Source organism: Scylla paramamosain, chromosome 32 (assembly GCF_035594125.1).
Source record: "Scylla paramamosain isolate STU-SP2022 chromosome 32, ASM3559412v1, whole genome shotgun sequence".
Taxonomy (NCBI): Eukaryota; Metazoa; Arthropoda; class Malacostraca; order Decapoda; family Portunidae; genus Scylla; species Scylla paramamosain.
This window is the reverse complement of record NC_087182.1, coordinates 14,275,646-14,299,180: the sequence shown is the minus strand read 5'-3', so window position 1 is coordinate 14,299,180 and position 23,535 is coordinate 14,275,646. Positions and strand designations below refer to the sequence as shown.

General features: G+C 35.8%; 1 protein-coding gene across 1 annotated transcript in view; it reads left to right on the top strand.

Annotated features, from left to right (window-relative positions):
- LOC135089228 (longitudinals lacking protein, isoforms J/P/Q/S/Z-like) overlaps positions 1–22,942 on the top strand; it is a 63,072-nt gene extending 40,130 nt beyond the window's left edge. Inside the window, 3 exon segments of the mRNA XM_063984620.1 lie at positions 13,287–13,379; positions 14,330–14,529; positions 15,522–22,942. Coding sequence (XP_063840690.1) covers positions 13,287–13,379; positions 14,330–14,529; positions 15,522–15,966 — 738 coding nt within the window. The 3' untranslated portion in view covers positions 15,967–22,942.
- Positions 22,943–23,535: the final 593 nt, after the last annotated feature.

Genomic DNA, 23,535 nt, shown 5'->3' with positions numbered 1-23,535 from the left:
GAAAATGGAAAAGAAAATAAAGCACCCTCAAGCGGTGGAAGAAGCGAGTTTAAAACGCCAGCGAGCGGCAAGGAAAACAAAAGACTGGCGGCGGACTCTTGAGTGACGCTGCGTAATGTTCTAGTGTGTAGAATCAGGGAGCTGCTTCAACCCTATGTTTGGATTATAGAGCGTAGATACGGAACAGTCATTTACTTGTATTTATTTTTATATTTATTTGTTATTTATGTTTGCGAACTAAACTTTTCTGGAACATGCAGGGTTATACAGATATACGGATTTTTTTATATATTTATATATATTTTTTCCTTTTATTTTTAGAACCGTTAATTTTTCAAGAATATGCAGGATTATACAGGGATACAGAAGTTCGTGTTTTTATTTTGAGAATCCCAAACCTTTCAGGAATATGCCGGATTATACATTATTACCTGTATATAGTACATTCAGATTTTTCATATGAACAAGAAAATGCCTAACAGTATGCAGGTATATATAGTGATGCACTTTTTTTCTTTCTTACGATTTCTTACGTGTTCAAGAATATGCCAGATTATATTTTCTTGTATTTTTTTTTTTTTTTTATGAATGCTAAAATGTTCAAGAATGTCCCGGTTTATTTATGCATATAGATTATTTTACATTTACTTATTATTATTATTATTATTATTATTATTATTATTATTATTATTATTATTATTATTATTATTATTTATTTGTTTATTTATTTATTTATTTATTTATTTATTTTTATTTTTTTTACGAATCCTAAACTTTTCAAGGATTAACAAGTCCTGTTAGTATTAACCACGACAGCAACCATCCTTCTCCCCACCACAACCCAATCTACCAGCATCCCCTCCCATCACAGCCTCCCCAGAACCCCCACACATATCCCCCATAATCTTCCCCTTCACAACTCCCCACCACAACGTATAATACACAAACCTCCCCATGATCACCCCACACAACTTTCCTGCCATCATAACCTCCCCAGTAACATCACTACAACCCCACAACACGTCATAACAATCTCCCCACGACCTTCCCCTACACAACTCCTCCCCATGACCATAACCACCCAAGTAACTCCCCCAGATAACCCCACCACACCCACAACACAACCTTCGATGCTGTGCTAAGTTCCTGTAAATGTTGTCAGTCTACGTCGCTCGATATCACAAGGTTATCGGGTCGCACGGGGACATACAGACATACATATACATACTATACATACATACATGCATAGATTTCCAAGTTACCATAAATAGTGTATATAATAGGAAAATTATGATGATTGATGGTGATGATGTATTCGTTAGTGTTGCTTTTCGTCATTGCTATATTCTTGTATCGGGAAATTTTTTGCTATTATTATCACGAGTCTGAATTTATCTCGTCTCTCCCTCTTTTCTACTATTGTTTTTTTCTATTGTATTTATTCACTAATTTATTCACTACAGCAGTATTTTTTGGGGGGTGAGTAAGAATGAATCTTCACTTGTTTTATTTTTCTGGGGAGTTTCTTGGAAGAGGATTTTCTTTCTTTAAGAGGGAGATAAATTTAGAAAAGAAATATTTAGTTTTTTTTCGGAAATGGTTGAAAATTGAAGAAAGAAGGTTAAATAGTTTGCATTGTTTGTACGAGTTATATATTAAAGAGCTTAAATGATGCCTCCTCCCATTTATACCTCGGGGGTGGGAAGGAGGGAGGGTGGAAGGAAAGGAAGGAGAATGCGGGGAGATGATTACGAAGGAAGGAGGGGGAGCTACAACAGAGAATTTGGAGGCAGCAAGCAAGCAAAGAATGATAGAGGAGGAAGGGAGAAAGGAAGGTCATAGGAAGGAGGAAGGAAGGCAAGTAAACAAAGGGAGGGAGAGAGTAAAGACAGGAGAGAAAGGAACGAAAGGAGAAAATAAAGGAAGGTAAGAAGGACGGTGAGAGCAAACAAGAAACGAAGGGAAGGAAGAAGAGGAAAAAAACAGTGTAGAAAGGAACGAAAGGAGGAGGAGGGAGAGAGCGAAGATGATTTAATGGAAGGGGAAAGGGACGGAAGGGTGCTAGGGACGTCAAGGAAAACGGAGGGAGGAAAAATTGTGCCACGGAAAATTTGTTGGTAAGCTTGAAAATAAGTGTCCTTCCTTCATTCCTTCATAACTTCCAGTAATTCCTTGAAGCAAAAATCTTTATAGAAAACATTGATTACATCCTGTTGAGGAAAAAAATAAAAATAAAGGAAGAATTAATCATCGACCAGAGAGAGAGAGAGAGAGAGAGAGAGAGAGAGAGAGAGAGAGAGAGAGAGAGAGAGAGAGTGAGTTGCAGGGGGAGAGGGGGTGTCCAGGTGTTCGATAGCTTCCCTCTCTCCCTTCCCGGAATAGACTGAACCTGACGCCATGTGCTGTTCCTTTAGGGTTAGGTGCCGAGGGTAAAGGAACGACGCGGCGCTTGGGAGGGCCGGAGCTGATGGAATCTTGATCTGGGGGGGGAGAGAGAGAGAGAGAGAGAGAGAGAGAGAGAGAGAGAGAGAGAGAGAGAGAGAGAGAGAGAGAGAGGAAATACCAGAAAATGAAAGGGGAAAAGAGTAGAAGTGTCACAGGAAATGATATATAGATGACACGAGAAAGAAAATGGGAAAATAGGAACTGGAGAACAGGGAAATGGGAAATACCAAATAGAGGGAAACCAGGTAAAATAGGAAATGCCAGTAATGTAAAAGGGAGAAAAGAAAAAAAACAGGAAAAATAGGAAATGTAAGAATAGAACATACCAGAAATGGAAAAAAAGGAAAACTTGAAAATTGGAGATATAAAAAAATAGGAAAACAAATGGAAAATAAGAAAATGCAAGACTAGAAAATACGAACGATAGGGAAAACAAGGTAGAATATAAATATCACGATTGAAAAAGAAAATAATATAAGAAAAAAATCATGATGGAAGAGATACGAGGGAAAGAAAAAGTAAATAAAAAGAATAGCATACGTAATCTGAAAATCAATACATCATATTCGGAAAATTTATTATACATTCAACTATTTATCGTTTCACTGTTTTTTTTTTCCCCATAAGTTTAGTGACACGCACCGGGATTAAAGGAGCGATTCAAATTTACTACCAATATCGCAAAGGAACGTACGCGCAGCTGCCGTAAGGGGTGATGGCATAAAGAACGCACTATTTCTCTGGGTTTTGTGACATTACTTACGGAGGCAGCTGTACATTTGACGTCTTCCGCTTTATGTGTTACGACGAACAAGTGAACGTCGACTAAGGAGAATTTGATGAGCTTATAATAGTCTTGGGAGCAAACTTGATGGATTTCAGCACCATTTCACGGCATTATTAGTATTATTGTATGATTTTGGTGAGAGAGAGAGAGAGAGAGAGAGAGAGAGAGAGAGAGAGAGAGAGAGAGAGAGAGAGAGAGAGAGAGAGAGAGAGAGAGAGAATCATTTATTATTTGTGTGATATTCAGTACACATTTTTATATCAGTATTGAAGCGACATTGTTAAGCGGAAAGGAATAATAAAATGAAAAAAAAAAAAAAACGTATGTGTTGTTTGATTTTTTCCCTGACTTTTCTAGTGACTTGAACAAATATTTTTCCCCCTTGTCTAACTATGAAATGCTTTGTGTTCTGTTGTGATTTTTGTCAAATGGCAGATTTTTTTTTAAACCCCATCGTTGAGAATCTCATAACTGTGGGTAAAATAACACAAAGAAAATTTGAAGCTGAAGAAATTATATATGTAAACTAAAAAAAAAAAAAAAAAAGACATTATTGGTGACTGACTTAATTAACTCTTGGTTTCTGTCTGACTGACATTAATTTTCCACTGCAGGACCTGCTTGACTTACAGTGACTTACTCTCTCCCTTATCTGTCTTGACTGACTGGGTGACTGACTGGCAGGTTCTCGGCTCTTGACACGATGGCTGGTTTTGGCTCCTTCTCTCGCCTTGTCCTGTTAATCATACCTCAAAATGCCCTACTTCATATTTCATTTCAGTATATCATGTGTTGTATTTTATTTTATATTGGTTTAAGATAAGACAGAGTATTCCAGAGCTATTTTGTTCTCATTGATCAAGTTATTGGAAAGGTATTCGATCGCGCTGTCGTATGGTTAAGGACAAGCGCAGATCCCCTTTGAGGTTCGCGTAGAAAATTAAATCTCTTGTGTCGTTTTATATAAGCATTCAAGAGTTTGCATAAAACCTGATGGCTCTTTATCATGTTATTTATGTGTAGTTCTCTCTTCGTATGCGTGCAAATTAATAAAATAACAAATGTATTTATAATGATTAGGTAAGAAAAGAAATTACGTATATCACAATAAACGATTATAAGTAGATTCCAGATGTTACTTAGAAATTTTAATGCATAAATAAATGAACAGGTGAATAAGTATCATAGAATTAAAACTAAATAATAAGTATTATATAATTGAAACAAAACAGGTGACTAAGTATCAGAGAATTAAAATAAAAGAACAGGTGACTAAGTATCATAGAATTAAAACAAAAGAAGTTCAACGAAACACAAGAGGATATTGAGGACGACCACGAACACTTAAAATGGTGAGGCCGTGATACCGAAACGAACACACACACACACACACACACACGCAGAGAGAGAGAGAGAGAGAGAGAGAGAGAGAGAGAGAGAGAGAGAGAGAGATAAAGTTTTGCTGAGGTGGCTTGAAGTAGACGATAAGTTTTCTTAGATTGGTCCAGAATAGACATGGAAAAGAGGAATCTAAAGAAGCGGAGAATGCTTTTTTTCCTCTTATTTTGGCCTGCAGTGGAATCATGAAAACTTATGGTAATGATGATGGTGATTGGTAAATGTCAATAAAATCTGTGTATATATTCGCTTTCATCCCCTTAGTTTGTACATGTATTAGCAGCACCCATGTATATAAACCTTCCAGCACAGCATTATGGGACTAAGTATACATGTCTGACTGTGTATACCAAGGGCACACTGGTTTAGCTTGACGACTTAGCTACACTGACCTCAGCTTACTGATGCACTGGGTTTTGTACATACTACTACTACTACTACTACTACTACTACTACTATGTTAAAAAATGACTCAGGTGATCAGAACCATATGACTTTGACCCGTGACCTGCTTTACCCTTACTGCCACCTCCCTGTTTCCCTGCTTCCTTTCATGTCTGCTGTCTGACTTCTCCTCTCACCCTCCCTTCCTCCCTCTGTCGACCTCTCTCTAATTCAATAACTTTCCTCCCACACACACATGGACGACTTTCTCTCTGGTGGCCATGAACTTTTGACAGTGACACCTTTTCCCTCTTTTACCTTGCACCTTCTCACTTATGCTCCACTGTCTGCCAGCCCCAATCCCTCTCCTCCACGTTGCTTCCTTCCAGACCCACTCCCCTCCCTCCTCCCTCGCAGATACTCTCACTCCACTCTCCTTCCTTCCCGCATTCTCACACTCCCAGACGCCCCTTGCCCCACTTTCCCTTCTGACTGACTGACTCCATGACTGTTACTCGACTGACAAAGGACTTATTTTTTGTAGGGCTGGGAGAATGTTCGGCCAGGCGCCCTCATCCCTGTGGTGGAAATTCGCCAGCCTTCCTCGTCCAGCTCCCCCACCACCCTCGCCTCCCTCATCTCCGGCAACACCTCCATGTGTGCCGCCACTCCAGTAGTCCCCTCTGGCAGTGCCTTCTCCCCATATAGCTCAGGCACTCCCAGGGGCAGCACACCGGACTTAGGACAGGTGGCACCCGCAGATAAACAATCATTTATGTGTCCTGTATGTGGTAAGCAGTTCGGGCAGCCGTACAACCTGCGGAGGCACCTCACCACACACACAGGTGAAAGGCCCTATCGATGTCCACACTGCAACTATGCTGCCTCACAGAATGTCCACCTCGAGAAGCACATCCGTCGCATCCATCTCAATAATAGTGGAGGCACACACCCAGCTGGCCCTGCTCACACCTGGACCATGGAGACCGCCTCACTCACCTCCTAGACACACACACACACACACACACACACACACACACACACACACACACACACACACACACACACACACACACACACACACACACACACACACACACACACACACACACACACAATGAACTTTGATGCTGTGGCTTGAAAGAATAGGGAAATAATTAATGCCTATTCAGTTTCTTAACTTTCACAAATTGCAATACATTCCCTACAAACACACATGATAAGGCAACCACCCTTCCATATAATAAAGTCACTTGATATGCACAACATATATACTAATACTGCAAATGCAGGGAACAGAAACCTTGCACAGACTCACTGTAGTTGGATATTGCTGAGTTGCTTTATCAGTGCAATATGAAAGTAGTCAAGGAGAGTAAGTGGGTAGGATGCAGTTTGTAGATTTGTCACTCAGCACAACATCTCACCGATAACATAAAGAACAAGCAGCAATTTTATATATATATATATATATATATATATATATATATATATATATATATATATATATATATATATATATATATATATATATATATATATATATATATATATATATATATATATATATATATATATATATATATATATATATATATATATATATATATATATATATATATATATATATATATATATATATATATATATATATATATATATATATATATATATATATATATATATACGAGTATATGTGTGTGTGTGTGTGTGTGTGTGTGTGTTTGAAATTGTCATAAAGAATCCTGAACACTTTGATAGTGCAGCATCTAGAAACTACTTCACATAATAATTATTCCATACACCACATCACCAGTACAGTAGTCAAGGAAAGACAATACACTCTAGTTATAAAAATTGACATACATGCATAAATTCAGAGAATGTACTATATGAAAATTTGCTGTTAAAAATGGGACATTGCAGCCTCGACTCATTTTCACAAAAATACAAAGACATGAATACAGTTGCAGCACAGCAGAACACAACACACTAATGCCACACCTAACAACACAAGGACAAAGAAATTTATCTATATTCTTCACTTGGCTGACTCTTTACACTGCAGATATAATTGTGTGGCAGCCATGGTGGGGCAGGTGTTGCCACTCAGCATGAAGTGGTGGTGGTTGTTAGGGGTGATGAATGCACATCTTCCATTGACTTAGTTGGTCAAGCATAGGATGACTTAAAATGTTTTTGAGGAATTTATATTATGCAGGCAATAATGTTTGGTTTATATGTACTTAACTTAACCTTCATTGTAAAGAAATTGTTTTATATGTTTTGTGTGTGAAGAGATCTATATTTTCATGATGTAAAGATACTGTATAAGGAAGGAAGATTCAGAATGTAGTACTAAGCCAAAATGAGTATATAGCATATTTTTATATTTTAATATATGATAATATAAGATCAATCAAATATTGTTTTAAATAAAGATTGCACATTATTTTCATATTACAACTTATTTATTTTAGTTTAAGAAATAGTTTACAGTAGGGAATGGCCCTGGGTTTCATTAGACAGAAGGTTAATTTACAGATGGTTAATTTATTTGCATGAGGTATTTATGTTAAGTTGGTGGGGCAAGATTCTCAATGTCTTCAGTTATTTCATTCTGTGAGAACCATTCCTGAGGGCTGCCTGCCTGTCGGGCATCCTGACCCTTGCTCAATAAACGACAATCTATCACACTCTCAGCTTCCATTGAGAATTTTGTAGAACTGTAGTAGCTTTAAGGATCTGGACAAAGTTTGGAAGATTAGAATGAGTATGGATGTGAAACATGTACATATGTAAGCTGCATTATATACAAAACAGCAAATGTCTGAGAGAATTGCTTCTACCACAGGCTGTTGACCTGTGTTCCATTGATATAATAAAGTCCTTTATGTACCCTGAGGCTGCAGATGCTAAACATCTGTTAACTTTATCTCTTTTAACTGTGTAACCTGAAGTCTTCTAGAATGAATCTCAGATCACAACCTTGTGTATAGTTTTGCTAAGGGATAAAATGATTGTGTGTGTACCTCACATTAGAGAATTATCCACACTCTTGGACTGGTTAGTTGTGTTCACAGCTAAGCAGAAATGTTCTAACATGAAACAGAATTATAATGGAATTAGACTAATTATTGATTACTCAATGTTGTGGAATATTATGTATAAATTATTTCTGTCTTGTCTAGTGACTAAAGACTTTAGTTAGGACTCTCTAGCCACAGACTTGAACACAGGAGAATTTGTGTTGTGACTGACTGCTAATGACTGTTCTTCTACATCCTGTCCTGTTGTCCAGTGTTTGGTACACTCGCATAATGTTCTTATTGGACATTGAAATTTTCCTGTGGTATTTTGTAAATTATGCTTATCTCAGTTACTACAAAGGTCATATGCAGCCACAGGGAAGAAATCCAGTCCAGTATATCTTTCTAATTAGTATTTTTAATCTGTTTTTGTTTGTTATAGTTTTTACATTATATTTGAAAGATATATTTATTGAAATTACACATTAGTTTGATCATTTAAAGGTTTACCTGAACTATGTACAAGGTAATTGATTGATATGTACACAATTATTTCTTTAGGCTTTCATAGTTGTTATTTAGTGTATATAATAGCTATCACCAGATTATATATATTATAAGATAAAGCTAATATGATGTACATAGTTAGTAATATATGTTATTGGACATAGCATATTGTGTAGGATATATTTAACTGTGGTAGTTATAGGTGACTCTGTAGATGCGCAACACTTTGTTAGTGTAGGGAGAGAAGGTGGATAGCTGTTTTCCAGTGATATGTAGTGACTATATGTGGTACTGAAATTGTATATGGTACTTCAACCAAATTTTTATTTCTAAACATTTTTGTTTTTGTTGTTTTATATCAAATCTTTAATGCAAAAGGTGATACAGGTAACAGTATAAATCACTGGTTTTTATTTCTTTGATCATCTATTTTATTGATGTTCTCTTTATGTATGTTGTTTTTTTTAATAGCAATGCTAAGAATGAGAGTGAAAGAGAATGAAGGTTAAAAGTGAAGGACAGACAAGGTAAAAATCTAAGTGGCTGCAGTGAAAGATAGACAAGGTGAAAACATCACTTGTTATACTTTTTGTTGGAGTTTCCATGTTCATTAGTGACTGAAGGTTTTGTGCTGCCCCACCAAAGCAGTATGCCCCAGACTTTAATATTGAAATGGGAGCTGTTTTCATGGCAACTACTATTCCCATCTATAATTTTCATATCATAACTGTTTTAGAAAGATTATTATTCTTTATTTTATTTTGTGCATTACAACTTTATTTTTTATGACAGTTACTATTGCGATTTGTAAGTTTCATATGAAAGCTATTTTACTTTTTAGCAGTCACAATACTTTATTTTGACATGGTAATTTTAATTTACTGTGGTTTCAATTCTCATTTTTAATATTTACATTTGTAACTTTTATATTATGACAGTTATTATTCTGTTTTTATTTCTTTATAATTAGATTTCATTCTGATAAGATACTTCCATCAGTAAATTAATATAAAAATTGATGGAACTTGAATCTCAGTATTATATGAAATCCTTATACTGTACTCTATGTTACTTCTTGGCAATAACGATTTTCACATTTTATTTCCACAAAGTAAAGTGATGTTCATCTTGTTTGACATTTCCATTAATAAGATGAAATGAAAAACAGGTGTGCTTGGATCATAGCTTGTAACAAATTTGTGTGTACCAGCCTGTATCCTGCGACAGACAAGTTTCTGTGTAGCATGAGAGTGAGGAGAGTGAGGAGAGTTGGGTTAATTGTGTAGATATCTGTTACCAATATTTGTCAGATTGTTTTATTTGTTATCTTTAGTGATAAATTCTACTAATGTCTATTGGATATATATTTTTTGCTATTTATTTATTTTCTACTTGCAATAATTTAATAATTCTTTTCTTGATTCTTTCACTACCAAAATGTTGATGAGGTGTTGGTTTCTTTTGAATGTGGACCTAAGGAGTTAGTAAGATGGACTGGGACAGATGTGACAAAAGACTTGAGGCTTTCTATCACTACAGACTGAGACAATAAGGCATCATCAAGCACTAAGGAATAGCAAAAGGTTTGTGGTTTTACATGCGAAAAAGTTAGTCCATTAAGTGGCAGTTTTTTTTTTTTTTTTTTTTTTTTTTTTTTTTTAAGATAAAGGAAAAGCGTGATGCTGCTAATTGCCTCTTAAAAAATTATCTACTTATTATTAGAGGAAAGAAAGTTACTTATGGAATGTCTTTAATCTTATGGCAACTAGGGAAAAAAATATTTAAGAAATCTCTTTATTCTCAACTTCGATGATCAGATTACAGTAAGCACCCATTTCCTTCTTTGCACGTATTTATAGACACTGGCAGTGACATGAGTACTTACATGGATAGAACTGTGAAAAAAAAAGTTTATCAGATTTTTATACTGGAGTGTGAATAATAAAAAATGAACATTGATAAGAGGAATTACAGGAAAGACAGAAGTACAGTAGCAAATTTCCAAGATTTTTGTGAGTGCTTTAAGCTTATATAGATTACTTTTATCAAAACAACTGTGATTTTCATGCCTTCCATATGTTTGCAAAATTTATGTAGCTGTTGTCTTGTTTCTGGACTAGTGGAATGGAAACAAAATATTGTTTTACATACTCTTTACAGATGGGATAATATTTTTGGTACTTTTGTAGTAGGATAAATATCTCAATATAAAGCTTTTCTAATAAAGATTAATGACTATGATACTGCTTTTCTTTCTTTTTTTTTTTTTCCTTTTTGCTTTTTTTTTTTTTTCTTTTTTTTCTGGGAAGGTAGAACAGTAATGGCTGGTGACAGAGTTGGTGTTCTTGTCAGGGTGTGTGTGTTCCCTTTCATCCCTTCCCTTATATAATATTTTGATCTACTTCAGGGTGTGTGGAGATTTAATGTTTTGTCTTTCTGTTTTTCTCAAGGTGCTGTCAAAAGGTAAATACTTCAGTTTTAATTTTCAGTTTGCTTTTTTATTACACATTTTTGAGCATTGTGTGTATTCCCTTGCAATTAACACCTCAAATTTTTCACTGTAAATGATTTTTTTTGTCAACATTAATTATGAAGTAAGTATATATTTAGTAATCAATGTGATGTGATTCCCTAGTTACCTGAATGCTTCTTTGTATGTACCTAATTACTTTGTACATACATATTTAGGGAAAATATTATTAATATTAGTGATAATGAAAAAGGCACTGTATGGATGCTTATGTGAGGCCAAAGACACCCACACAACATTTCCTTCATAAAGATTTTGACAAGAACATTGATGACAGTAGAAGAAAAAAAATAATAATAATGAAAAATAGTTCATTGATGATAGTTAGAATAATAAATAAATAAAAAAAGATAGATAAGTCATGGAGAAGGTTACATAATCTATAGATACATTTATGTGAGGCACAAAAATACTTAAATACTTTCTTCCTCAAGATATTTCCAAAAACATTGATGAGAAAACAAAAACCCTCAAATGTTGCAGTGAGGGTTTGGAAAATCAAATGTTATCAAATTTCCAAGCTTTCCTGGTCCTCAGCTTCAAAAGATTTGTAGTCATTTATTATAGTTTATGAATAAGCACAAAGTTGAATGGTTAAACTAGGGAACATTTAAGATGAAAAGAGAAATTGGATTCAGTAAAAGGCTAATGGTCCTTAATGAGATGACATTAAATGAATAAAGAAAAAAAAATATCATTGCAAAGAAAATAGTGTAATATCTAGCTTCTATTAGTAAATTTTTTTTTTCACTGAAATATTAGTTACTGTCAGAATTAAATTGTCATCTAATTACAAGGAATAGATCCATAAAACAAAGTAAAGTTTTGTTTAGAATTACTGTACTGTGTCATGGACCATGGAAAAGAAAGAAAAGAAATATCCCAGCATGTTACACACTGCCATTCACTGCCGCATCATCACATCCAGCAAGCATCACTATACAATATGATGCCAGAAGTTAGTGGGATGGAGAGGCAGTGTGTGCAACAAACATCCATGACTTCAAAAGACTAAGTTTGGTGTGAGTAGATATGAAGACAGAACTATATGAACTTCACTTGAACATTTTAGCACAACTAGGGAAGTAAATATCATGTTCTACAAATAGATAAGTAAACACTAAGTACTATAAATAGGTAAATAAAATCAGATAAATAAATATTGTACACAACAAAAAGGTGAATATAACTAGGTAGATACAAACCATATACTACAATTAGGTGAATATATCTCCACCTTTGACTCACACAAACACAGCGAGCCTCACAGAGTGTTACAAAGTGCCTGCACCTCAGGACTTGCAATTCTGAATTCAGTGTGTTCTTGTTGCATTCTGCCTGGAAATCTGTTGCGAGATGTGCAACTGAGTGACCAAGACATTCTGAAGAGCACTGATATAAGCATGAGAGTTGTGGCATGAGAGAAAGTCTGTGGAGGAGCCATATATTCACACCTTGACTATATGCACATGTGTTATTCTATTTTTTTTTTCCTTGCACTGTAACTCCCTTCATTGACAGTAAGGAGTGTAATGCATTATTTTGCATTACTAGTATGTTGCATTGTACTGAGTGTATTTGTTTCTCTCTCTCTCTCTCTCTCTCTCTCTCTCTCTCTCTCTCTCTCTCTCTCTCTCTCTCTCTCTCTCTCTCTCTCTCTCTCTCTCTCTCTCTCTCTCTCTCTCTCTCTCTCTCTCTCTCTCTTTCTTTTCTGCCCTATTGAAATTCTTCATCAGAGTTAAGTTTTCTGTCTTGTCATGAGTCATTGCTCAGTTGGATGATGAAGCTTTGCTAGCATTGCATGTTGCACGAATGTGGGCATATCAGTAGTTGCTCCTCATCTACTCTACATTTATATATTTTAGTTTTATTGAATTTAACCAGCACTTGTGACATGATATGCTGTTCTTTGTAATTTGTTAAAGTGTTTTTATTAAGTCATTTGAGTTACTTTACTGTCAATAGTTTCCATAATTTGTGTATTTAGTCTATATGTAATGTCAAGTGAGCTATACAATCAACAGTTCAAAAGATTTTAAGCAATGAGAATCTGTGTAAAAAATGACAAATTGATTAATTTATTGTATCAAGTAATATTCAAACAGAAAGTTATCATAACTGAAAATTTTGGATTCCAATTTTTCAAAATCAGAGAAAACTTATTAAATGAGTTTTAGTGGTAACTAATAGATTATGTGAACCTTAGGATGATGATGATGACGATGGTGACGGCCCATTGACTGTGGCCGCCCCTCACAGCAGCCCCAATGGACCTCCTCTCCTCACCCCCATCTCTCAGGTGAGCCCTTGGCCTTCTCTGACACCTACCGACTGACCCTCATGTGAAGGCATTTAAACTGTCTTTTTATTTTCCACTTCTGTCTTCCACTCTTTACTTCTTAACTTCACTTCTTTATGTCTTTCTTTTCCATCTCATACTGTTTGCTTCTTACTTGTCTCCTTTCACAGACCTTTCACTTGTATCACCTACTCATTCTTATCAGTCACCTCCAACATCTTCCCTTTTCTCTTGCTCATCACTTATTTTTTTCTACTTTTTGATAGGTCTCAGGTAACTTCTTCACATCCCATTATGGTAGGTCAAGATTCATAGTTTGTTGTTATAATTTCTTCTGTACTTTCATAGCACACTATTGTCATCTTGATGCTTTTTTAAATCTTCTTAATTCACATGTTTCATAGTGTGTAAGATCAACACTGTGATAATCACTTTCCTTTTAGGTTATCTATCAGGCATAATTATTACCCATTCACATTGCACCATGTATACTATTACTGCCCTTATAATGTAATAAGTGTAATTTGTAAGCTTCATCATTGTAAAATTATTGAGATTTATTTCCAGTAGAAAAAATTGTAATTACCTGCCTATTGCAATCTTCTTGATGAGACACCTTTTCATTTATATGAACCATGTAAAAGGTATTAACTTTTCTGCTATTTTTTTCATAACAGATTGAAGATATGAACTATTCATGTATCATGTTAAAAAACTGTCTGTCACTCTTTCATATAGTTCACAAATGGAAATATATGATACACTTAACTGGCTGCAAACATTTCAGTTTTGTATTGTATGATTTAGATAGGAAGTACATAAAATCCTTATCTTTGCATGTGTGCTTGTTTACTTTTGTTACTTAAGTAGACACTAGAACTTTATCTCTTGTGGAGCTTACTTGCTCCTCTTGCAAGGGAACATTGTCCCCATTGCTTTCCCTCCTTCAGGCTCGCCAGTGTCAGCTGTGTTTGGTGACCCTTGCCAATGCTAACCTGCTGCGGCGCCACGTGGAGGATCATCACTTCCACATCCGCAAGTATGACTGTGCTCACTGTGGCAAGAAGTTTAAACGGAAGGAGCACAAGGAGAGGCATGAGAGGATCCACACAGGGGAGAAACCGTTTGCTTGCTACATATGCAATGCCAGGTGAGTAGAATTTGACCGTTACTGTGTTCATGTGGCTGTCATTGTTCTTGTTTTCTATTCCTTCTTGTGTCTCTTCTCATGGGAAAGTTATTCTTCTGGATAGTTCCTGCAAGTCTCTGATATTGCTCATGTGTTATGGGAATGATGAGTCTAAAACATACAAGGAAACTGAAGAATGGTTCAAATTATTCTCCAAGTTCATCATTCAAGTGGAGAAGTAGGTCAACATAAATATGTGCCATGGATAGTTTGAGATAAGTGGACGTGTCTTTGGTGCCATCACAGTCTTCTTTGCCTGCTGTGAAACAACTGATGTGATTACTCCTTCCAAAAAAACCTGATAACCAAGAGTCTGACTAGCTATTGATGCAGTCATCCTCAATTACATCTTCTTCTCTTGAAAATTATATTTCCTTGACATTTTCAACAGTCTCTCAAGTAATTAAGACAAAAAAAAAACAGAAAAAATTACCAGCAAGATTACATTTATGCTAGCACTTTTGAACTGAACCCAATAATAATTATTAACGACAAACAATCTTGATATTTTTCTGCTACAAAAGGTGAAGACTTGAAAACATTGCCTTACTACATCATATGAATTCAGTTAGACATATTGAGAAGGGAAATACTAACCACTGCCCATCCTTTAGACATATTGAGAAGGGAAATACTAACCACTGCCTATCCTTTGATATTTCTTCTATCTCTTTAGAGGTAAAAACTGTTTTTCTCTCAAGAAATAAAATAGGAAATTAAGATCATTCTTCTCCATTGACTGAGATGTATTTGTGTGTTTTATTTTATTTATTTATTTTTTTTTTTTGGTTTTTATGTTTGGATTCTGAATCCGTCAGCCTCTATCTGCCCTTGTTACCTCTGTGCCATGGTGGCCCCATTGACTGAGATGCATTAGTGATTACAAAATGAAAAATCAATTCTCCCTTCATATTTATGTAAGCAAAGGATAACTAGGTATTTCCCTTCTTCAGGTTCACTCAAAAGGAGCATCTGAAGGGCCACATAGAGAATGTCCACCACAAGCATGGAGAGAAGGGTCTGGAGGGGATGGGGGACTTGGAAGACAGGGAAGACAAGGATGAGGAGGACATGGACCTTCCCCCAGCATCCTCATCATCACCTCCACCTCCCAACACCACCTCAGCCTCCTCTCCATCTCTTGCTCCTGTCTCCTCCCTCATCTCCCTGGCCTCCACTGCCTCTCCCCTGGCCTCCATCCTACCCCCGTCTACTCTCCTGGCCAACACAGCAGCTGCCACCTCCCTCACCTCCTCCTCCTCCTCCTCATCCCCAGCTCTCATTCCTGCCAGTGATCTCAACATGAACCAGTTTACTGCTCTATATGCCCCAGTCACCAGGAAAACAGTGAATTCTCCCAACAAGCACATGCAGACCATAACCATTAATTTTAACTGATCCATGCCATTGTACAAGTATTTGTGGGCAATCCTCACTGAATGATTGTGTTATGTTCCTAGAAAGGTAATTCCAAGGTGAGTACAGGTGAATGATGCTTTATGAACATTCATTTTACAAATTTGATGGAAGTTATAAATGAAACCCTTTTGTCCTTTATTCAGATTTTCAAATGCAGAGTTCCCATTACTTAACAAATCAAAATCACAAAACAAAAAATAAATGAAGAATTTTTAAAAGGTATCAAATAAAAGAATATAATAAGAATTTACAATTGATCTCAATTTACATATCTCCAATTTTTTTTTGTATTTTTAAGGAATGTACCTCATTTGTAAATCATGATTCACCTGTAACTGCATGATAGATAAGTAATGTGAATTCAATGGTGATGTGTTCCAGGACTCTGTGATTATTGAGATGTAGTATGATAAATAATTTTTCCACCTAAGCAAATAATATTTTTATAAGAAAATCTGAAAATCCTTTAATAATGATGGAGAGATATCATTGTACAAAATCTGCTCCTGCCCAAAGTCTTCATGAAGTGCTTCCCAACCTCCCTCTGAGCCTCTCGCTCTCACTATTTCACTCATTCGTTGCTGATATAAGTCAATAAATTTTTGCCATTCCCTTTGGATTTTAACATTAATATAATTTTTAACTTTGTACTATGTCCCATTTGGTCAGCTGTCAACAGAAATAATGAAAAAAATGTGACACAGCCTCAGTCAATTTCCTTAGCCAAAATATGAAAGGGAGGATTCACTTTGTCTCTGTTTAACATGGAAAATCACTATGATATTGTGTCCAGAGTTTACTGATTCTGGTATGCACTTCTGAAACTGTGATTAAAAATATGAGAGCCTGGGAGACTCAAATGATAAGGATACAGTTTGCTCTAAGAAAAAAAGCAGGAACATATATTGAACACATATTTTTCCTGCAGATATGAATGTACATTTCAATCTTGACTGTGATAAAAATGGAGATGTGAATGCTATTCTAATTTAAAATAAGGATGCTGATGTGGGATGCATATATTTTTATCGCTGAAGACATTTCACTGAAACTGATGATGAAATAAGTATTGTAAAAACATAAAAAAAGAGATTATATGGTGGAAAAATCATGTTCAGACTTAACATCATTGTAACAAAAAGCACACAGTGAGTGTGGCTGTCAAGTGAGGGTTGCCCATGTTTCATAACATTTTGTCCCTTGTATTGCTCTGTTTGTGTGATCTTGTTTTGTAAATCATCCAGAATTCACTGCCATAATAAACAATGGTCGATGGCATGGTTTTGCCATTGCTGTCATCTGTTAGGAGTAGCTTGTCATAATCTTCATTGAACTGTCTGCAAGAGGTAGTAAGGTGCATCATCATATTGTATGGAAATAGAATTGTACTGTACTGTGGCATATAGAGCTCCTTCGTTCCTTAGTTTGCTACTGAGTTACCATGAAATCACCAAAAAATTAGCTTCCTCTGTAGGTGATGTAGTTAGCATAATACTTTAGAGGCGAGACAGAGCTTGGACCCACTAGGATTCTCTCTCAGCGCTAATTGTGTCATGGAGGCCAGTGGGTGACGGCTTCTCCACCCTATGTCAAAATGTCTCATCCTCGGCTCTGAATGAACCTGAAGCCTTTATTTGTCTTACTAAAAAGTAGCATTAAGTTGTTAGTTAGGTATAGAGACATGTACATTAAGAAGGGTACCTGGACAAAAGACACTGCTGTGCTGGCTAGGCTCTCAGAGATGTGTTCACTCCCCAGCAGGATAGACAGCACAGGGGAGTGGGTTCTCAGATGAGCCATCTGTGATACATGTTGTGTTTCATTATTAACTAAACAAAAGCTTGTTTTTCCTTGCTGTTTGGTGTTGACTGAAATGACAGTTGAAGTTGTGGTTTAAAGTATTGTTAAATAATGGAATGAATGTTGTTTCAGAGTTGATGATTTTGAAATGTTTATATTTGGTCTTGTGGTCAGGACCCACCTGGAGGTGTTTAAACCAGCAGTTGAGACAGACAAGCAACACAAACAGCCATGTCATTAAAAGTATAGGTAATGTTAGTTGCCAATAGTATATGTAATTGCTAATGTATTTTCCTTGACTAGGCTTCTTGTCAAGGCTTTGTTCACAGTTTTGTGGTGCCTTCTGCTTCCAGCTTTCTTGGGCATTTATTGTAACATTGCTCACATGTCTCACATTCTGTAGTGCATTTTAGTCTTTATGTTAATTTTCCCTTGTTACCTTAAGTCCTCAATGTATGATGCCAATGTGTTCCCAGACAAGCCTCGGATGATAATGCTTAAAAAACCTTGACTCAGGAGGGATGTTCCTCAGAGATTATTTTTCCTGCAGATTTACCTTGAACTCTCATCCTGTTAGTCAGCAATATCTATATTATGTGTTGCAAAAGCTGTGTCCTCCTATTCAAGTGATATGTGACGGGAGCCTGCCTTGAGCAAGCTAAGTTTATCAGTACATTCAAGAATAATATTTTTGATGTCTACTATCATGCTTGGAAGGGGTTGAAATCAGCCATCTCTCCTTAATAGTTATTATGTATTGTCAGAATGAAGCTGCATCCCATAATGAACTCATAGTCAAAGGATAATGCTAAGGGAAAATTTGACTGAAGAAAGCAATCATTAGTGTTGACTCTTAAAGACAAAGGTAGGCTGTGAGGATGTACTGGCAGACTTCCTATTTCATAAGAAGTTTGAGCCCCTCAGAAAATTTTTGCCAGGGAAGAGACTTTTGCTTATATTCTCTATGTAAATGAGAACACAATTTGAAAAAAAACTTAAAAGCTGCTGAATTTATTATTACAAGAAAGTATATGAGGGATATTAAAGAATAAAGTGTGGACACAAATTCCACTGCTTGCCACATTCACGTAGCAGAAAGAAGAATATTGAAAAACATTTTCTTAGACTCACTTGATTAATTCTCAAACATGCTCTCTTGTTTGCCAGCAGCGTTAGTAAGGGACAGCACTTCAAGAGGACTTTTGGTACTGAACCGCTCAACATTTTTTCACTGGTGCTTAATTTTCTTCCTCAGTGTATTGTATTCAAGTCGTGACAACATGATCTCATATAGTTTTGGGCGGAAAGTGTCCCACACTACTGGGTCCTGCATCGCACTTCACAGTGTTGCCAGATAAAGAGTGCGTTTAGCCAGTCACACCAAGATGGTTGTGACTGTTACTGTTTCACAAAGGACTGTGAAGGGAATCAAATATTTCTCAGCATTTAGAAATATCAGTTCTACAAGTTTCTGGAACATATTTCCCTCAGAGACCTGAAATATACATGTATTTTTTATTTTTTTATTTATTTATTTATTTTTTTTTTTATTGATGTAATTTCCAAAGGATGTCTGCAAAGTCAGGTCCATATTGATGCATAGTAAAGTCACGGGCTGAGGGTGGCCAGTTTTTGGAAGCGGTAGATGAATAGGATGAGTGTTCAGCCAGTGGAGTAGGTTGTAGCCATATACTATTGTAAGCTGTGTGTATCATTAGTAAAGTGTCCTCCGTGGGCTGGCCTCCAGTAACAGCAGCACAGGGGGCAGGTTATGGTGTGAGAGTGTGTGATGCTGTCAGCTTCACTTAGATTGATGGTCAAGCTGGTAAGTTTCATAAGTTTAACATTTATCATTTATATCATTAGCATTATACTACATGAACATTGATCTACAGCATTGCATATGAGAAGACTTTTATGCTGGAATATTTTCATATTGCTTCTGTTGTTAAAAAAAGCTGACCATCTGTGTGCCTGAGGGAGATCTGAGTCAGGCTGGTGACTTTCAAGAAGTAAAGTCATCAGAATTTTAAAAATTTTTGTAATTTCATATCTGTTACTCATAATGGAGGAGCATTTCATGGGCATTTACTCCATAAGTTCAAGTCATTGATCGTTCTTTTCCAAGAAAACAAAATTTAAGTTTTACCAATCCTCATTGATAGTGAAGCACATACTTCAGTACATGTATTCCTGATGACATTATTTCCATATATATTTGTGGGATTGATAGAATAAAAGACTGATTACAGTAATAGAGTAAGGATGACACATTACCAATCTTTAAGTAATAATGATGATGATCATCAGATGATGTGTGGTGGGCTGGTTCTGTCAGGGAAGTGAATGGAGATTATTATCTCATATAGACAAATTGTTGAATTTCATAGCATTATTTATCCCCCTGATGATGAGGATCTGCCCTCTGAAGATACAAGACAGTTGTGTGTGTATGTGTGTGTGCAGTGGCTGGTATGTATTACACTGATCTTTGGTGGATGAATTCCTTTAGACCTCAAGGTGGATGCAGCTTGCCATACAAGATCCTCAGAGCCTTATGGACTGTATGGTGACATGGTTTTGAATGCTCCATTTGGATGCTGTGCATGACAGCCATCCCATCCTCTTGGTGAACAGTGTCAATATTTTGTGCTATGCTGCAAATGACAGGACAGGAGTTAAGGCTATTTGTACTGTACTCATGGATGTAGGTGCTTGCATAAATGATCATATAATGGCTGGTGTGAAAATTGCTGGAAAAGGATTTGCTACTGAGTTATGAAATATACAGTTAACAGACAATTAACAAATTATTAAATTGTGGAGGCAGTTCATGGGTTGGAGAGGGAGATCAAATTTTCAGCTAGTTCCTGTCACTTAGTTCATGATTTGATGATATGCAAGAATATTTTTTGTTGCCCAGCAATCAAGCAGCAGCTGTTGTTATGTAACCTGGGCATAAATTGCGGACAGATTAATGTCAAGGTTACAATACGCTTTATTTTTAGCTCTACATTTTTTGGAATCCTCTGTTATTCTCTTGTAGACTTCTGTCTTTCTTTAGCTTATAGGAATCTTTGTTTATTGCATCTTAAGTTAAATTTATGGAACAGCTGAAAGAAAAGCTATTCACTAATACTTTGAAGTGAATCAATGAATACTGTTGGGTAGAATCCAAGAAAACCTTGTGGCTGTTACTGGTGTGTTGAGTCCCTGTTGTTCTTACTACAGTGTTCCCTAAGAGAGAGAGAAGAACAGACTCATTCACAAGGGAAGACTGATTGGCCTGTTGGTCTCATGTGTCTCTGTAGACAACTTAGTTTTTAAGGTACATTAGGATCTTGATTTACACATTTAAAATATGTGAATTTAGAACAAATCACATATTTAATGAAAATTATTTTTACTTTGTTAAATTTTAAGCAACTTTATAAACCAAGCCTTATTAATTGATGTTTTTTTTTTACTTTTGACTCATTTCTTTGAATAATATAAAATTATGAGCATTCATCTGGAATGCATCAGTTATGTAAATTAAGAATCTATTGTACAATGTTTTTCCTCATGACTTCACTCTCGTGTTCATTTTTTTTTTTTTTTTTTTTACCCTGAACACATCAACAGTTGCCAATAATTTGTAATTGCCTGTGTGTGTGTGTGTGTGTGTGTGTGTGTGTGTGTGTGTGTGTGTGTGTGAGAGAGAGAGAGAGAGAGAGAGAGAGAGAGGAAAAAAAAAATACAGGGAATGTTTTGTTGCTTTGATGTTTATATTGAGTATTTCTTGTTGTTTGTTTTTTGTGTTAATCCACAATATGGTGCAAAAGTAGGAAAAGCAGAATTGCCATTGAACTGCTTTGGAAAAATGTCTGTAAAGTCAAAAATATGAGAATATTGTGGTATATTGTTACTCATTACTTTCTCTATTTTTTAATTACAAAACTAGCAGAGATTCCATTGACATTACATAATATAGAATTCCTTCCTATTGGTAATGCATGAAGTAGGTGATCTGTGCCTTACCACACTCATCTACTGCTACAAGACAGAGCAGAGTGAGCCATAGAGATGTATTTTTCCATTAATTGAAGCAGTATTAAGGTGTTACTAGTATGCAAGACATGCTTATTTGTTAATTAGAAAGTTAGTAAGTCTTGGTGTTGTAGCTCGCACTTCTCTACACAAGATGAGGTGACACAGACGCACAATACGTTGAATTTTAAGAGATAGTAATGCTATTGTACATTTCCTCCTTTATAAATTTAGGTTTTGAAACACTTATCCATATTACAACACTTTTGTATGTTTTTAAATATTTTTGCTTTGGTTTGTCTTAAGATCTCTTAGATAATTTTGCAAGAATATTATAATCTATTCTAGATAGTTTTGCAAGAATATTCAATTTCTTATTTAGATTGTACAGAAAATTGGTAGGATAAATTTATTAGAAATTTTTACTGCACAGTTTTCCATCATTTGTTGTGTAATTTTGCAACAATTTCTTTGACTTAATTTTTTGAAGAGCATTTAGAAGTTAAGGAGAAAGAAAACTTGTGGATAGAAAGTATGAACTATGATTACAAACACTACACATTAACTAGGGTTCCATTGGTGCCAGTTTACTAAGCTACCCATCGAATGCCAGTGTGAGGCTGTTTAGTGCCAGTATGAGCTTCCACTAGTGCCAGAGTGAAGTCTTGTAGTGCCACATGAGACTTCACAAATGCCAGATTCTCAGCAGTCTTACATATTATTTAGCCAAGTGGTGGTGTTGCCTGAAATCCATCACTGCATGTAAATTTATGAGCTCTTTTACACATTTATGTCAAAAAATCATAATTTACTAGTCGGATTTTGTTCCTTATTTGTACTACACCAGCGTTTGTGCTTCCATTCCCGTTAACAGGTTGTGAGAAGAGAAGCAAGTGTTGTAGGTTTATGTTATTACGTGTTCTTCATCCTAGGATTCTCAAAACCATCATTCCAGTTACTAAACATTCCATTAGCATTAAAGTTTTTTCTAAGAAATTGTGATGTTTATATAAAAGAATGATTAGTTGTTTTTACCTCTGTTTTTTTAGCTTTAAAGTCTTACATATATGTACTACTTCTTTGCTTGGTGTTGGGTTCTAAAAGCTTATTAAATGCTTAAAGTTCTTCAGACTCTGTGTTTCCTTTTTGACTTGACATTTATGGTGTGCTACAGTTATGGACCATAATTTGATAGAATTTATTTGACAGCAATATGGGGTGTGTTACAGTTATACAGTGATGATAGGGTCAGTGAAGAAGACATAAGTTATATTTATAAAAATGCAAAAGTACATGTCAGAGTAAATGGATAAACTATAAAATTTGTAAAAAGGTGTGGGGAAGAGGCAGTAAAAGAGCTAGAATGGTAAAATAAGATAACCAGGAGAGTGTACAATGAGTGCAAGAGATGTGGGAGAAAAGGGAGCTAAAGTATGTGAGAGAAAAGGATAAGAGAATGAGAGGATTAGAATGCGTGAGGATAAGGATGAATGGAGTGCTGTGGCTATCCACACGGGTGATGTTCTTAGATATAGACATAAGATATAGATAAATATCTTAATTGATGGATTTGTACCTTACAGGCTCGCTCTCTCTCTCTCTCTCTCTCTCTCTCTCTCTCTCTCTCTCTCTCTGATAAATAAATTACATGGTTATTCTGCACCTCATAAAACGGTATAAAGCAAGTAATGTATCAGTCTGTAAAAAGAAAAGAAGACA